Raw genomic sequence first — 18,082 nt, 5'->3', positions numbered from 1 at the left:
ACATTCCACCACTTCTTTCCTTTCTGATAACGCAGAACATTGTCAGATTGAAAGGAAAGGGTTGGGCAGGTGCATAGTTTGACAAGGTGTTTCATGTTTCAGGCGTCATTACTGAAGCGAGAGGGGGGGGGGGGGGGGGGGGGGGGGGTTGGGTGCTGCCAAGGTTTGTTTTTCCTTCAGAGAACCACACCACTTTACTTGTTGAGTCAAAATCGAAACAAAACAAATCATGCTACAGATGTCACTAGCAAACGGGAAATGTCACCTGAACATGCATATTTTTTTTCTTTTTTTGCTTTGGTGCAAAATTTCTGTAAGCCAACAGGAAATGCTGAGAACAAGTCCAACAACTAACGACATGCTGCAGAAACCTACAAATCACTGACAGTGACACCCAGGAAGACGAGTCTGTGTTTCAAATGCATTTTGATATATATCTTTAATGGATAATAATAAAATACCTTAGGTCAGTGGGAAGGGTTAAACCCTTAAAACTCTTTTATTTGAACTGAAGTACACTCAAAAAACTGGTACAATATGAGTGCATACTTGGGATACATGGGATTATTATTTTGTTCCAGTTACACACAGATAAATGGCCTGCCTGCATTTGTATAGCGCTTTATTTAGTCCCTAAGGACCCCAAAGTGCTTTACACTACATTCAGTCATCCACCCATTCACACACACATTCACACACAGGTGATGGCAAGCTACATTGTAGCCACAGCTGCCCTGGGGCGCACTGACAGAGGCGAGGCTGCCGGACACTGGCGCCACCGGGCCCTCTGACCCAAATTAATTGTATATGGCAACCTGTTTAGGTTTCTACTAATTAAATATAAATTGGTGTATGAAGTCTCAGCTTCAGTATCAGTAATTTTTTGCCCATTTGAAGCTGTGCTTTTAGAAATAGTTTCACAACAGCAGCATCATATCTTGACTGTTTGCATGCTTCAGATTTAATCCCAACATTTCATTCTCATTTCACGTGGGCTAAAGTTATGAACATCCTCCTGTGGACAGGTTATACTAGTTTTTACTGCCACACTTTGTTTGTTTAGAGCCCCTAACATTTGCCTTATGGTTGTGGAAGAACTTGAAAAAATAAGTGTAGAGAGAACAAGTAAAGTCACAGTCATAAAAATCCAGTATCTGTTTCCTTGACGTACCACAGTTGTCAGTCATCGTTATAGGTTAAGTCACCTGTCTGTCATAATAAGCACAGCTCCGCCTTAGTGAAGTACGTGAGCTGCTTTCCTTTTAGGGTGCTACCTTCATTATTAGCTTTGACACCATGAGGAAGTCATCTGGTGAGTACTTACATTAAAGTATATTTAACAAAAATTTAAAATACATGGACGTATGTGGAGTTCAAATGGTTATCCTTAAACTGTAAAGAGACCAAAACAACAACAACAACCTTTTAATTGTATTTTTGCTTAGGTATATCAAAAGTAGTATTACCACATGCTCTGACAAAGGGACAATTTCAGTGCAGCATGTTTAAGTATGTCAATGTAATTCGACTCAAAATGTAATTCAGATATTTAGGTTATTTATGCTGAAGCCATTTAAGTCAGAGATTATTCATTGAACTGTATTCATCATATACATGTACTAATGCTTAATTATTACATTTGCCAAGATACCACAGAAATATAGTTTTATGCCAGAACACTTTATGTATTATCTAAGAATACATTTTACATTATTTAAACACTTGTTAGCTTCTTCTTGTGTGACAAAGTCAGCTGATTTAAAGAAAAACTGCCACATCCAAACGAACAAAAGGAGAGATACCTTAGACACACCCTGTTAAATGAGTCTAATAAGTCAGTGAGCAGATACAGAAGGACCTCTAATTCAAACTCTAATCAAATTAATGTCTTTAGTTCATGGTTCTGAAAAGCTCATTGTAGAAAACACTCCCATAAATACCACAGGTAGACACTCCTGTTTCATAAGGTTGTATCTGCTGAGTGTATATATACACACACACACACACACACACACACATACATACATACATACATACATACATACATATATATATATATATATATATATATATATATATATATATACACACACATATATAGTGTCACAAGTTCATTGTTAATCCCTTGTTGTTGCTTTCATTTAACCCCAACAGATTCCAACATTTTGTCCAGCTGAAGTTTCCAGGTCAAAAAGGTGAAAACATGGCAGCACGTGGTGAGTTCAGCAGATGGCCAAAAATATCCCTGCATTCAGGATGGTTGCTATTTGAGAAAGTAAATACAAGCTAGCAACACTTAAAGATGTTTAAGTAACAGATCCATGAGTTTGAATATTTATTAAACACTGAAAGACTTCCCAAAAGAGTTGAAAGACTTTGACATCTTTCATTCCACACATTATCCAAGTAGCAAGTTCACTGTAAAGTCATTCACCAGGAATGTGAGCTTACAGGTATTTTTGGACCACCAAAAGACACTTTACTGTGTGTGTGTGTGTGTGTGTGTGTGTGTGTGTGTGTGTGTGTGTGTGTGTGTGTGTGTGTGTGTGTGTGTGTGTGTGTGTGTGTGTGTGCGTGCATTGTGTTTAGCAGCTCTTTTTCCCCTGATGATCCTTGTTTTTTTTCACCAGAACCCTCTGAACTTTTCAATTCTGTTTTATTTATATAGCAATAAATTATAACAACAATGTCCTAATAGCGCCTTATATTGTAAGGTAAAGACAGAGAAACAGAGAAACCAAACAAGCAGATGACCCGCTATGAGCAAACACTTGGGTGTCAGTGGGAAGGAAAAACTGCCTTACAATACAAAGAAACTGCCAAAAGAACTGGCTCAGGGAGGGGCAGCCATCTGCCATGACTGGGTGGGGGTGAGTGGAGGAAGACAGGACAAAGACATGTTGTGGAAGAGAGTCCGAGATCAATAATAACTAATGATTACAATATAGAGTGGTGGCAACCTTACTGTCCCACAGAGCAATAGGTATCTATGGAGTGTTATCCATGGGTTAAATTTGATCATCAATTAAATCTTTGTAAACCTAGTAACGGTCATTGAAACAAGGGTTGTGTTTACTGTACAGAAAAAAAACAATCACGTATTGCTGTTATTTAGACATCTGCAAACGCATCTTTTCAACATCTTATCACCGTGCTTTTGCCATGTTGGGATTTTTCATGACTAGCTGCAATTAATTAAAAAATGAAAACCTTAAAGTGACACCAAATGCAGATACAGACTTAACAAATGCAAGCTTTTGTATGACAGGAAGACCCCTATCATTAAACAGCTTCACTAGATCAATGCAAGACAAAAACACAAAATTAAAAGACAACTATGACACTAACCAAATTGGAACAACATGGCATTTAATGTGTTTTTTGTGTTTTTCTACAGCATCTCAATTCAGGATTGTCATATTTGGGAAGAATGATAATGAAAAGACTGCACTAAGCAACTTCATCACAGGGAAAAAGAATCCTATTCGTCTAACATTACCGAAGAAATCTATAGTCCAAGGAGAATGGAGAAAAATACCTGTAACAGTGGCAAAAACCACAGACCTCTTCAGTCTGCCTGTGGAAAGAGTGAAACTTGAAATGAAGATGTGTGTGGCCCGTTGCCCCCCTGGACCAAATGTTCTCCTGCTCGTACTCAATCCTTCTGATTTCACTGAGGATGACAGACACACTCTGAAGTCTATCCTGTGCTTGTTTGGTGGTGAAGCCCTTAAATACTCTATGGTCATCACAACACAAAAGGGTGAAGCAAAGAATACAGCAATAGATCAGTTTATCCAGAACTGCAGAAAGATGCATTACACACTGGACTTTGACAAAAAAGACTTCCGTGACTCAGATCGTGAAACACTGATGGGAGAGATGGAAAAAATTGTGGCTTACAACAGAGGAGGACATTTGAACTATACAGAGACTGCTGACTTACTTGAAGAACCACAAGAAGAATCTGGACATGGGACTGAAGAGCCTCAAATTCCCAATCAAAACTCTTCTTTGAATTTGGAACTGTTTGACAGACCTCGAGTTGATAAGGAAAACCTGCAAAGTCCACGTTTAATTCCTCCTTTAAACCCAGAACTGAATGTAAACCCTCAGGCCAGTATGGAAGTACCTCAAAGACAAAAACTAAAATCTTTGAATTTGGTGCTGTTTGGGAGATTTGGAGTTGGCAAAACTTCAGCTGCAAATGCCATCCTGGGAGAAAGAAAAGTAGAATCTGAATCATCTCAGTGTATTAAAAATGAGGCTGCAGTGTGCGGTCGTCTGGTTTCACTGGTGGAGCTGCCTGCTCTCTGTGGAAAACCTCAGGAGGAAACAAAGAAGGAAGCATTCAAGAGTATTTCCCTCTGTGATCCAGAGGGTGTCCATGCCTTCATCTTGGTTCTACCGCTGGATCCTCCAACCAGTGAAGACAAGAAAGAGGTGAAGACTATCAAAGATACACTGACATCCCAAATTGACAACTACACCATGATTCTTTTTACTGTGGAGTCAGATCCTACACACCCAGATGTTGTTAACTATGTAAAAACTAATAGAGAAATCCAAGAACTTGTTCAGAGCTTTTTTGGCCGATACATTGTCTTCAACATCAATGACCAAGAGCAGATCCCTCAGTTATTGGATGCTGTAGAAAAGATGAAAGGTGAGGCATCAACAGGCTTCAAAATAACAATGATTCCAAGACCTCGCCGAAGGTTTCCACTGCCTGGATTGAAACGTGAAGTAATGTCTGAACTGAATAAGAAGATACATTTTGAAATAAATATGAAAAAAGAACAAATTCCGAAAAAAGAACAAATTCCGAAAAACAGACAGATTCCACAAAAAGAAATTCAGAATCATCTCAGAATCGTGTTGATTGGTAAGACTGGAAGTGGAAAAAGTGCCACTGCAAACAGTATATTGGGAAGGGACTGCTTCCACTCGAAAGCCAGTATGAAATCAGTAACCAAGCTCTGCCAAAAAGAAACAACAGAGATTAATGGGCACCCTGTTGTTGTGGTGGACACACCTGGTTTATTCGACACAAGTCTGTCCAACGATGATGTTAAACAGGAACTCGTGAAATGCGTCACAATGTTGGCTCCCGGACCTCATGTGTTCTTACTCGTCCTGCAGGTCGGTCGTTTTACAGAGGAAGAAAAAAAAACTGTGGAGCTCATCCAAAACTTTTTTGGCAAGAATTCAAATGACTTCATCATTATCTTATTCACCAGAGGAGATGACCTAAAAAATCAAACAGTTGAGAGTTATATAGAAGAAGACAGCGAAGGATTCCTAAAAAAACTGACAGCTGATTGTGGAGGACGATACCATGTGTTCAATAACAATGATCCAAGTAACCGCTCTCAAGTCAGTCAGCTGCTCACCAAGATTGAGTCAATGGTGAAGAAAAATGGTGGCGGCTACTACACCTCAGAAATGTTCAAAGAGGCAGAGGCAGCAATTCAGAAGGAAATGCAGAAGATTATGAAGAAGAAAGAAGAAGAGATAGAAAGACAGAAGAAGGACCTTGAGAAAGAACATGAAAAGAAACTCCAAGAGGCACAGCTAAAAATTCAACAAGAAAGAGCTGCAAGAGAAAAAGCATTGCAAGAGAAGGAAGAACTCATTAAGAAAGAGGAAGAGGAGAAGAAAAGGATGGAGGAAAAGAGAGCAGAAGAGGAAAAAGAGAGGAAACGGAGGGAAGAAATTCAGCAACAACAGTGGGTACAGAAAGAGAAAGAAATTAAATCAAAACCGGAAGAAGCTACATATGCAAACCAAAGGAACGAAGAAATACAAAAAGAAATAGAGGCTTGGGAGAACGAACAAAAAGAGTGGGAGAAAAAACGACTTCGAGAAGAACAACTGAGACTGAACGAGCAAGCACGACTGGAAAAACTCAGAGCTGAATATGAGCAAGAAAAAAAAGAACATGAATGCAGAAGAAAAGAAGAGGATCGACTCAGAAAAGAACAGGAGGAAAAAGAATGGAGAGAATTGCAACAAAACTTAGAAAAGCAAGTGGAGGAGATGAGGAGGAAAAATCAAGAGGAAGCCAGAAAACAAGCAGAGGAGTTCAATGAATTCAGACAGAGATACACCACTGACTTTGCAGTTGTGGTAGCAAAGCATGAAAGGGAAGTTGAGAATATGAAACTAAAGCAACAAAAAACCAACGATTTAATGATTCAACAGCTGCGCAGGAACAAGGCATATCAAAAGGACTTTGACCTAATGAAGATGAGACAAGAAGAAGAAATGAGCGAGCTCAAACGGTATAGTCCAGAACCAAAACAAATTGATGAACTACAGAAAGCTCACGACGAAGAAATAAATGAGTGGATCCAGGAACACGTGAGGAAAGCCACAGAAAAAAACTGTTCCATCTTATGACTTTTTACATTGATATGCTGATATGATGACACTTTAGTGATGATTACTTGGATGTGAGCAACATTTGAAGTTATCACATCAATGAGTGTTTAATGGAGGCCATTTCCTTTGAAAGAAAAGAAAAAGAAAACAAGTTTCCATATGTACGTTTCTACATGTAAACATAGTCATTGTCAGTGTCCCACATTAAAACCTCATGATGAATATAAATTTCCTAATTGCCAAGAAATGGTTTGCAGTAGAGATGAAAACGGCCTTTGACATATTTTTTTTCTTGTGTAAGCATATAAAGAAAACCACTCACTATGGAACACACAAGGATGAGCAATATGTAAAAAGATTTAATGTAGGCACTGTGCTTTTAGCTTTGACCAATAATTAAGTCGTTTGGTTTGTTTCTGGTTGGACTAACATTACATCACATATGACTTAATTTCCTTTTTGTGCTTATGGTAAAGCACTCCTGTGCTGCTAGAAAGTTCTATAGCTATCCGGTCGTTAAGTCTGACGTCACTAGTTGTGTCTGGGCCTAAACTCTGCTGCAGGTCCATATATCAAACGATCACTATGGCATTACTGAGAGTTGAAAAACTGTCTAAAGTCTTTCATCTTTAATAAAATGATCAGCGTTCTGCTCTACCAGGTGTAACAATTGAGTTTAACATCCAGGCATCCATGAAAACGGAATTTATGACATTTAACGGAGTTAGAAGTTTGCAGGAAGTTAGCTCGCTAGCTTCTATCTAAATACAATATAGCATGTCCTGACTGCGGGGTTTTGGAAACAAATTAAAACGTACAGCTCTGTTATCACTTCCAACATAAATGAAGACAGAAAACTAAAGAGCAGTGACGTTTGTAGGGTTACTGAAGTTTGGCTAGCTGGTATATAATGATGTGCTACGTGACCGCTAGCGACACAGCTATGTTAGCATAATATAAACAAGCTAACTTTTTTTCCACTCGATAAAAGTTAACGTGAGTGTTCTCGGTGGTCAGGAACAAATGTAATCGCATGGCAGGATGCTGTAAAAGGACCAAACTTCAGCCAGGAGAACAACTGAGAAAATTTATCCACAATACGAGGTTAGTCATTCATATACTGCTGCATGGGCTGGGCTGTAGTTACATCCTAAGGTTTTAAAAACTGAGCTTAAATAAATGATTAGCGGTAATAAAAGCCGAGGGAGGTCAACAGGGATCACTGACTGTTTTAGGAGCTTTTTGAGATTAAATAGAAGAAAATACATAATATTAAACATGTTAACAACACAAAAGCCATATTAAACGCAGACTACTTTAGGCCCGGAAGTAGGATTCGTCACGTCATCACTTAACGACAGGATAGAGCTGTAGGCGAACACAGTCACTGTTTCAGTACATTTCAGTCTCCAGGGAAAGGAATAGGCTTAAGTTGGGAACACTTGTGTTACATGTGACTTACTTAAGCCAGATTTTGAACATATCATACTGGTACAATTCTCTTCTCTGATTTTAGGTAAAGTTTGTGGACAGTTTAGGGGTTAGCACTATACTGCATACTCAGTATAACTGAGAAACAACCTAAATGTATAATTAGATTTAGGTTGTTCCTTTTGTTTAGTGACTACTTAATATGTTAGCAATTGAGTTTACATCAAAAACAGACTATAGGCATTGTTCTTTACATCACTTAAAATAACCAATGGACAAGCAGAGTTATAAAATTAAGCCTCATTTTGAATTTCAGTATCAATAATAACTGTTTTTAGTGTAATTTTGATATTTATATCAAGAAATGTAGCTTATTTACCAAATTAGGTCTGAGGAATACGTGAAAACAAATTAAGAAAGCTTAATAAAAATGTTTCTTTTTACAATTTTCATGAACTTTTATTGAAATATCTTGCAAAAAAAATGTTTCTCTTTTTCACTTATTAAATTATTCAGTTAGTGATGGATTCATAGGAATGTCATACAAAGACAAAGCCCAGCCCCCTGAATCATGTGAATTGCTTTTCTTGTGGTCGCTGTCATTTACATGCACATCTGACATACTTCTTCTGGTGAGTACTTGCATGAAAGTCAATTTTTAAAAAGTCTACAAGTACATTATTGATAGCTATCAGGTGCATTAAATGTGGTATTTTATATATTTATATAGCAATTTTGGTGAGAAATTGCGACATGTTAATTTATGTCAGTGTAAAGCAGTTTTGTTCTTTTTGCTTTGACCTTTGATGGTGACTACGACACGTCTGAGATTCAAAAGGAAATCCAAAAGATTATGAAGGAGAAGGAAGAAGAGATAGAAAGACAGAAGAATGAACTTATTAAGAAAAAGGATGAGGAAAAGAGAGCACAATAGCAATGGGAACAAAATAAAGAGGAAAATAAATACAAATTGCAAATAAAAAACAAAAAGAGTGGGAGGAAAAAAGCCTTCAAGATGAGCAACTGAGACTGGAGGAGCAAGTACGGCAGAAAAAGCTCAATCAATTTTGAGCAGGAAAAAACAGAGCAGAAGAATATAGACTCAGAAAAGAACAGGGGAATAAGAATGGAAAATATTGCAAGAAAACTAAGAAGAAGAATTGGAGGAGAAGAGGAGGAAAAATCAAGTGGAAGCCAGAAAACAAGAAGAGGAGCTCAGTGAATTCAGACAGAGATACATCACTGACTTTGCAGTTTTGGTACCAAAGCATGAAAGAGAACTTGAGAATATAATTCTGAGGCAACAACAACAAAAAAGATAAATAGATAGTTTTTATGTATTTGTACTGACATTTGCTTGCAGTGGAAGTCACCTGACTTCACCACATAAAAATAAACATATCAACACAAGCAGACAATATGCAGACATTTTCACTCTCTTTGGCCACACCAATTTAGTAACCTCTGTGTTGCTAATGTTTGGAGATGTGAAAACCTTGAAGAATAAAAGATCGATCCTGTTTTTGTGAACAAGGTGGGACAATAGTAATATACATATGAAGGAGACAAATGGATTCTTCACATGACATATTATTTGCTTTACTCCATATACAGGCCCTATAAATGCTTTCCATGCTTGATAATGCAATTCCGAGCAACTTACTAGCTTATTGTTACAATCATTTTAATGGCCCTTTTCTGTGCCTCAGAGACATCTTCCAATCAACAAATAACACAGAAAGTCAACTACAAGGCTCTCACATGAATTGGGCCTTCTAAAGATAAAGCACAACCCTTAATGCCAGACCCAACAGTGGCAGAATCAAAATATTATTTTCTATGGGGTTTATGTCTTTGGAAAATCAAGATCCACCACACCAGTGCTCTGCTCAAAGGACTCACACACACCACTCCAGCCTCAAATGAAGAGACACTAATTACTTTCACCTGTGCTTATAAAGGGAAGAAAAACAACTCAAACCTGCCCACAAGGAGTGGAGCTTGGTTTGAGTTGTTTTGTTGGGTGGAGCCTAATTGGAGTTGTTGGGTGGAGCCTAATTGTGAAAGGTTCACCTTTCACCTTTCACAATTAGGAATCAAGTATGGGTTTTTGTGACAGGCTGGTAGTAACAAAGTGCCTAAAGATGTACAGGTAAGACACAGCTTACAGGGTTGGGGAACACCCAAACTGTATGTACTCTTAGCTTCAGGAATTCTGCTTTTAAGGTTCACCTACAGAGTGTGCTATGATAAACTGTGGCTTGTACTGCACACTCACTTCTAACCTAACTCCCACCCCACAGCTGCATTTCTGTTTAATCCAGCAGTGATTACAATTACTTTGTTATCTTGGTGCATGCTCAATCATCCAGGTAAGGAAAATCCCAGAAAGTTGATTCTGTTCTTCTGCCCATAGCTTTTTCAGTGGGAGTGTCCCAGTTAAACATCCAGATGAACAGAATCAACTTTCTGGGAATTAGTTTGGTATGTTTTGTTTCTTTTTGTGCAACATTTCTCATCTGCATTTCTCCAGCATCTGAGTTGATTTGTCTATTGATATTAGTCATGGTTAATTAGTTTGCTTAAAACTTAAGCTGGGGGAAAAACTGACCAAGTACAGTTATAAAATGAAACCGCACAGAATGTGTACACTACACTATATGGTTCTACTTATTGTAATTTGCCAGTTACAAATATTTATCCAAAATACTGACATGACATAAATTATTAATTTTATCAATTTCAGTAGAATTCTCAGTGCAGAGGCTGATATTGTAATAAAATATGTTTTATTTGACCTGCTTTATTACCTAGGCTTGGTCTACTCACGCCAATACCATCTCCATTTTAATTTGTCTACCACCAGTTGGCAGCAAAGTCCTAATATTACAGGACTCAGTAGGAATGGTAATAATTGATGTGGCAGAATTGGTTTATTCACAAGAATCACTGCCCATAAAAACAGAAGTGGGGTCAACGGGAAAGAGTGCATAACAATGTTGGGAGCTATAGTAAGATAAAAGTTAGTGTTCCTAACACAGTGAATATAAAATGTGCTTGATTTTAAGTTTAAGTTTATTCCCATAAAATGTGAATGCAAAGTAAAAAAAACAAAAACAAAAAACTAAGGTTAATTTCCTTTATAGAATCTTGATATAGTTTGTTACTTCTTTAATTTGTGCAGTGTGAAAAAATATCCAGCACTTACCCCCGACAACCTAAAGCTAAATAAAAGCTTTATAATAGGTGGTTACACCCATTAAAAAGTCCTTCTACAAGCAAGTGTTGCCACGTGGCAGCTATAACTGTAATTTTAATGACCACTGGGACATAGATTTACACCACAACTTCAGAATACCAAGAATGCTACATATCTCATTTTTGCTATTAAGGATTTCGATAAAATTATATTCTCAAACTTTTTTGTGTGATGCGTCACTCTTTTTTCTATGAGTCTATGAGCTTTATTGGCTCAATTGCCCACTTTGTGTTATAATGGCAAACTGCTTGTAAAGCATCACGTGGTTTTGACATCTAAATGGTAATTTTTAAAGTCAAGGCATTCAGTACATATGGTGGACTGTTTGTGGGTGTTGCACTGATGTGCATAAAGGAATGTGATAAGACTGAGTTTCATTTTTACGATTTGTCCGCTGGTCTGACAACTCACAGAGATGAAAGACAAATGTTTAGTGATCTGATAATATTACTTATCTAGTAGCAAAAGGGTAACTTTGTTCAGTGCTGGCATTAAATAAGAGATAGGACGTAGTGACTCACAAGGAAGTAGTCAACACATTCATTATAAATTTTATCTCAAGGCTAATACCTGAAAGACTCAGCTGAGATATTCAGGATATTAGTGATAGGATATTAGTCCTGGGTGATTAAAGGAAGAAAAGAGTACTTCACAAGTTTAAAAGCATGAACACACTAAAAATAAAACCATTGGTAAAACAAATTAATGGACATTCGGGTGACATGGTTATATATTGTCCTAACAAATATCGCAAATAAGTAGTCGAGTGGTTACATGTTTGCAAAAACATCATTTGCAACAAAATGTAAGCTCAAATGAATTAATTTATAATTATTTTTGTTTTCTAAATGACAGACTGCATGATAATATCACAATGTCACTCACAGGGCATCAGTAATGAGCAATATGTCAGTAATGTTGTTTCTCAGTCAACCATAGCCATTTCATTGCTGTAATAGCTGAACAGAGCACTCCTTTCAAACTCTCCTGATAAAGGTTTGTTCAGCTGACCTGTTTTCAGTTTGGGTTTTTAGTTCCACTGTTGAACTTTGACAATATCATTTTCATCTTGTGAACCTTTTAATTACTGTACCAGCTGCAACAAGTCCTAAGTAGGCCTGTAACTTCAAACACTGCTCATATACTCAGATGTTCTCCAATCCACGTCCAATAAACAAGAGTGGTATAAAATATCATAAATGAATTCGGGTCAATTCGTATAATCCAAAAGTTTTTGAACACTCTCAACAACATGACATAAAAGAAAAATGGAACTGAAGAGGAAACACTATTAAGACAAAAGTACTGGGCCACCTAAATATTATACCTACATACCAACTGCTGTTAATTTCACAAGTTTACTTTATGTGATCTGCTACTTTGTGGCTGAGTTACTGTAGTTGCTTCCACTTTACCATTTATAATACCACTTATAACTGATTGTGGGATATCTAGGAGGGCATACATTTTACATAAACTAAATTGTTGATGTCTTTAGAACAACCCTATTCCTTAACCCTAGACTACTTTTCAACAATGTTTGTGAAGACTGCTTGATGCTTGAAGTGCTTAATTCCATACACGCATGGCAACATAATGAAAAACACCTAAATTCAAAGATTAAATGATATGACACCAATGCTTTTAATATTATAGTGTATATTACACCCATAAATCCAAGTAATATAATGTGCATTAACTGTAAATTACTTTTGGCCGTTTATTTATTATTTAATACCAAATAATTCTAGCAGGACTTTCCAACTCATATGGGTCAAATTATATTTAACTAGGAAACAGCTGTAGTAGTAAAAGTATGAACTAAATCAAACGCTGATACACATAGATTTACAAAGTATCATTTAGTTAAAAGAATGGTTCGCTGAATTAAATGGCAGGGCTGTATCAATTTAGAAACCAAAACCAGTTCAAATTTCTGTAGTATCTTATCACAGTTAAATCATGGCACCCAGATGGGGGTGGGATGCCAGGTTAAAGCATGTTTTTATAATGATACTGTAGCTGGTTCTGAGGTCTGGCTCTGTGTGTGTTTGGCTGCAAACTGGATACTTCTGAAGCACTGGTGGAGAAGAGGTCACCGCAGATTATTTTGTAGACCCTCTGCAGTTCCTGCTGAACGGGGAGTGAAACCCCTTCTCTCACAGACTGACCGACTGATTCAGCTTTGCTTTACATTCATCGGGTTTTGTATCAATTCAGTTCATCCGACAGTAAAACCATCTATCTGAATGTGTTCTATTCTAGTGTTCTGAGGCAAATTTGACCTTCACAAGTATTTGCTCCCTAAAATCCTAAAAGTTTATCGATTTTCTGTAAATATAAACCAAATTAAATGGTTGCTGTTTTGACACACTAGTGTAGATTCAGTTGAAAACACAAAAAATACAGGACATTAACCACATTTGAGATGTTTTAGAAAAAGAACATTTTTAAAACACCTTTCTTAGAACTCCTTTGATCTTACAGCGTGCATGGTATTTTACAGATGGACCAAAATCTACAGATTTCAGTTTTCTTCCCTTCAGTTAGACAAGTTAAGCCCCTTTCTTTTGGCCCATGGTTTGCTCATTGCCCTGGGTAGCAAGTGAAGCACTCTCAATAATATTTTAGTAAGCTAGCTGTAAGCCAGAATGGCGACGTGACTCGAGCTGATACTCATCAAACAGGAAACAGTCATCAGTGATTGGAGTCTTAGATAAGACCTTTACATGTCCTGTATGTTTTAGTTGATCAAAATAAGACTCATCCAAAAAATTTATTAGCATGCTAAAATGGATTAAGTATAAAATTATGAAACCATGCCTATGACTGATAGCTGACCTGTATCACCTTTTTTTAGGAAGGAAGATGTTTTGAAGACTCACTCGGTGGATGGAGCCTTTATGATAGACTTCAACTGATAGAAAAATTCTTTATGCTAAGATGCAACAGAGCATAAACAATGCAGAGAATGCTCTAACTCTATCAGATAGAGCCTTTACATTGCTGTCATACTTGTACAGGGCAACACCTCCCAATTCTGTTAATAAAAGGTACTTTCGAGTGACCTGATTCAGTTTGGATCTGCAAAGGCACATTTAAAACCGCTGAGGACGATCAGCAGTTTCACCCGGTAAGTACATTCACAAAGAGTAAAGGCAATGAATATAAAAACCTATAACTGCATCTGTTCTCGGTTTTGTAGGTCATGGTAGACTCAAGTCCTTAATAAAATCTGTAATTGTGCTACAAAAAGAGTGTGGTCTTAAATAGATTAGTCACAACTGTGTATATTAATTAAGTGTATGACAGCAATGCAGGTAAGTTAAAGTACCGCATTTTGTATATATTCATATTATACTTTGGGGTGAATGTTCTACAACATGATACGAGCAATACCAGACATGTCAGTTTTTAAATCCTACGTACAAAGAAGCTGACTTTAATTCTCCAAGCTGAATTTACATATAAGGTTCACCAGTATGAATAAATAATTTAGACTTACTTTATTTATTTTCATAATTCAACTTTAGTTGGAAGCCTTTTGATACTAAACTGTTCTGATGATTGTTTGCATTTTTAAACATCCATTTTTTTTCATACAACTGCCAGTTCTGCCTTATAATATTATTGCACTCACTGACAGACCTTTACCACACCACTATACTGCACTATACTACATATACAACACATTCTCAGGTCTTGTCAAAACTTTTTGACTTCTCATAACCATAGGGAAAACAATGTAATGACACTGCAATTATTAAATAAAACATATATTTTGTACTCCAGTACCTGAGCCATTATTATCAGATCTGATAAGGAGAATATTTGTAGCCATGCTATCCACAGGCTGATCCTATAGTGGCAATGATATTGCACTTATTCTACCTGCTCCTGTGGCATCATATCCACCACATGATAGAGCCCTCTGGAGTTTTAAGGTTTCTTCTAAAGTTCCATGTATTCAGATTCTTTTTGTCTGATGGTTTATTATTAGATGACAACTTTCTCTTCCTTTTTCTTTCATCCAACAGACACCAACCAATTTCTCATATTTCTATCACAGTGGCACTATGGCATCACAACCTCTTTCATCACGCGGTGAGTCTGGCGAGATTTATCAGAACATAACACAGATAGCAAGACAGAAAGAATGCAAGTATCTGAGCATGACGAGGACAGCTAAAATCCAGGTTAAGCCCAGTGCTAGGCAAAAGTCACAAGAAAATAAGGATGTGTTAGGGAGGATAAAGGTGACAAAGAAAATTATTAACAAAACCAGAAGCCACGTTTACTCCCGTTAACACACTTAGAATGACAGTTAGAAACACTAGTTATGTTGGGAGTAGGGACAGTTATGACTTTACCCAAACCCAGGGCTGGACTGGTAATCTTGCATACGCATAAGTTTCGTCAGGAAGAAGTGGCGGAGAGGTGGAGCTGGAAAACAAAATGAAAACAATAAAAAGAAACTAAAAATTGGTGCAGCTAATTGTAGTACTAGCAAGAACTAGTAACAAAGCTTTATGGAGAAGTGAGGAAGAAATCAAGGAATGTGAAATTCACAGGGTAAGACAACGATGAAGGGACATAATGGGATTAAAAAATGCTAGGACCAATTTTCTGACCCAGTCCAACCCTGACCAAAACACATGAACATCCGAATCTAGAAACAATAAACTTTAAAGCTGTTTGACACTTATCCCGAACATGTTACACGTTTCTAATTTACAAACTAAAGGACAATTACTACAGCTATAAAAAGCATTGACTCTCCCCAAATTTCTTAAATGTGCCCCCTTGTGCATTAGTGAGACATACAAGCAGCTTTAGCACATTATCATTTGATGCACCAAAATTTTAAAAAGGCTGGTGTTCACACCTTCACAGTGGGGGGAGAAGGATAAGAGAGTTTAAAAAGATTATTTGAACACTTCCCCGTAAAGAGTAGATATTTTTTTACAAATAATTAAAAAAAACATTAAAGTTAAAAAAGAATAAAAGAAATAAAAGATATAAATATGTATGTATGTGCTGGAACACATGTAATAATTTTTTTGTTGATTTACAGCATATGAACTTCGGATTCTGGTTTTTGGAAAGACTCAAAGTAAAAAATCAATTCTAACCAACTTCATCACTGGGAAAAAAGATTTGACTGGGGATCTTCTGCAAAAGGTGTCCCCATCCACTACAGTCACTCAAGGACAGTATAGGAAAACACGCCTAACAATAGTGAAAACTTCAGATGTCTTCAGTTTAGCTGGAGAGAAGGTGAAGCATGAAATGAAGAAGTGTGTGGCTCTTTGCCCCCCTGGACCAAATGTTCTCCTCCTGTTGATAAAGCCTTCTGAATTCAGTGAAGAAGACAGACAAAAACTAAAGCTCATCCTAAGATTCTTTGGTCAAGATGCTTTTAAATATGCAATGGTCATTTTGACACATAGTGAGGAGAAAAAAAATTCAGCTGTGGATCGACTCATACAGGACTGTAGACAAAGGCAGCAGAGAATCAACTTTGACAAAAAAGATCTGCCAGAAAAGGATCTTCAAGAACTCATGGAAAAGATGGAGAGCATAGTGAATGAAAACAGAGGAGGCTATCTAAACAGAGGTGAAGAAGCTGACACCACAACAGTTGCTTTTAAACCGCCTCTTAACCTGGTATTGTGTGGGACATATGAAGTTCTGAAGAGTTCAGCAGCCAATGCCATTGTAGGAAAACACCAGTTTGGTAAACCTGCTGACTCCTCAGAATGTGTTAAGAAGGAGACACAGGTGTGTGGACGTTTAGTGTCCCTGGTAGAGATGCCTGCTTGGTATGGAAAATCTCCTGAGGCAATAAAGAGCTGCAAAAAACAATGTGTTTCTCTCTGGAATCCCGAAGGTGTCCATGCCTTTATCCTGGTCCTTCCTGTGGGACCCCTGAGTGACGAAAACAAGCGAGAGTTAGAGATCATCCAGAATGAATTTGGATCTCAGGTCATCGACTTCACCATGATTCTTTTTGCAGTGGAATCAGATCCCACAGATCCAGTTGTTGTCAACTTTGTTAGTGAAAACAGAAACATCCAGGAGCTCTGTCAGAAGTGCGGAGGACGAAACATCATCTTCAACATCAAAGACAAGCAGCAGATCTCTGAGGTGTTGCACACTGTGGAGAAGATGACAGCTATGGGATCTAAGTGCTTCACAAGACAAATGCTTGTTAAGCCTCGATTGATTAAACTCAAAGGAAACCCTTCACAGAAGACAGAATCCTTTGATAATCCCAACCACAGCCCAGATGCTCTCCGGATAGTGATGATTGGGAAGACTGGCTGTGGGAAGAGTGCAACTGGAAACACCATTTTAGGCCAAAAATGCTTTTATTCTAAAACCTGCATGAAGTCAGTGACAGAGGTTTGCAAAAAAGCAAAAGGAGTGGTCGACGGCCATCCAGTTGCTGTGGTCGACACACCAGGCTTGTACGACACGACTCTGTCCAACCATGAAGTCAAACAGGAGCTTGTGAAATGCATCAGCTTGTTGTCTCCAGGACCTCACGCGTTCTTACTGGTAGTGCAGATTGGTCGATTTACCAAAGAAGAAAAAGACACAGTAGAGCTCATCAAGGAGTTTTTTGGCAAGAAATCAGAAGACTTCATTATTGTTATATTCACCAGAGGAGATGATCTTCAAGATCAAACAATAGAGAGTTACATGGAAGAAGTCAGCGATGACTTTGTTAAAAACTCATTGACGACTGTGGAGGAAGATACCATGTTTTCAACAACAGAGATCAAAATAATCATTCACAAGTCGCAGAGCTTTTAGACAAAGTACAAACAATGGTGAGGAAAAATGGTGGCAGCTGCTACACTACAGAGATGTTCCAAGAAGCTGAGGCAGCCATACAAAAGGAAATGAAGAGGATCCTAAAAGAGAAAGAAGCAGATATGGAGAAAGAGATGAAGAACTTCAAAGGAAACGCGATGAAGAAATACAGGCGAAAAAGAAACAAAT

The 18,082-nt window shown here is 37.6% G+C and overlaps 3 protein-coding genes across 9 annotated transcripts in view; 2 read left to right on the top strand and 1 right to left on the bottom strand.

Moving 5' to 3' along the window:
- The window catches only part of prdm6 (PR domain containing 6), a 119,930-nt gene that overhangs the window by 51,774 nt on the left and 50,074 nt on the right, over window positions 1-18,082 (bottom strand). The gene's annotated exons all lie outside the window — the stretch shown is intronic.
- Window positions 1,210-7,412, top strand: LOC308404290 (GTPase IMAP family member 8-like). Its single transcript, XM_080894279.1, has 3 exons — window positions 1,210-1,312; window positions 2,155-2,216; window positions 3,398-7,412. Exons 2-3 carry the CDS (start codon window positions 2,204-2,206, stop codon window positions 6,400-6,402), a joined length of 3,018 nt encoding a protein of 1,005 aa, XP_080750405.1. The 5' UTR covers window positions 1,210-1,312; window positions 2,155-2,203; the 3' UTR covers window positions 6,403-7,412.
- The window catches only part of LOC308403903 (GTPase IMAP family member 8-like), a gene marked incomplete at both ends in the record, with an annotated part of 3,718 nt that continues 786 nt past the window's right edge, over window positions 15,151-18,082 (top strand). The window contains 4 exon segments of the mRNA XM_080893699.1: window positions 15,151-15,178; window positions 16,149-17,804; window positions 17,807-18,025; window positions 18,028-18,065. Coding sequence (XP_080749825.1) covers window positions 15,151-15,178; window positions 16,149-17,804; window positions 17,807-18,025; window positions 18,028-18,065 — 1,941 coding nt within the window.

Source organism: Rhamphochromis sp. 'chilingali', assembly GCF_963969265.1.
Source record: "Rhamphochromis sp. 'chilingali' genome assembly, chromosome: 10".
In the NCBI taxonomy this organism is placed as follows: Eukaryota; Metazoa; Chordata; class Actinopteri; order Cichliformes; family Cichlidae; genus Rhamphochromis; species Rhamphochromis sp. 'chilingali'.
This window is presented reverse-complemented; position numbering and strand designations above follow the sequence as displayed.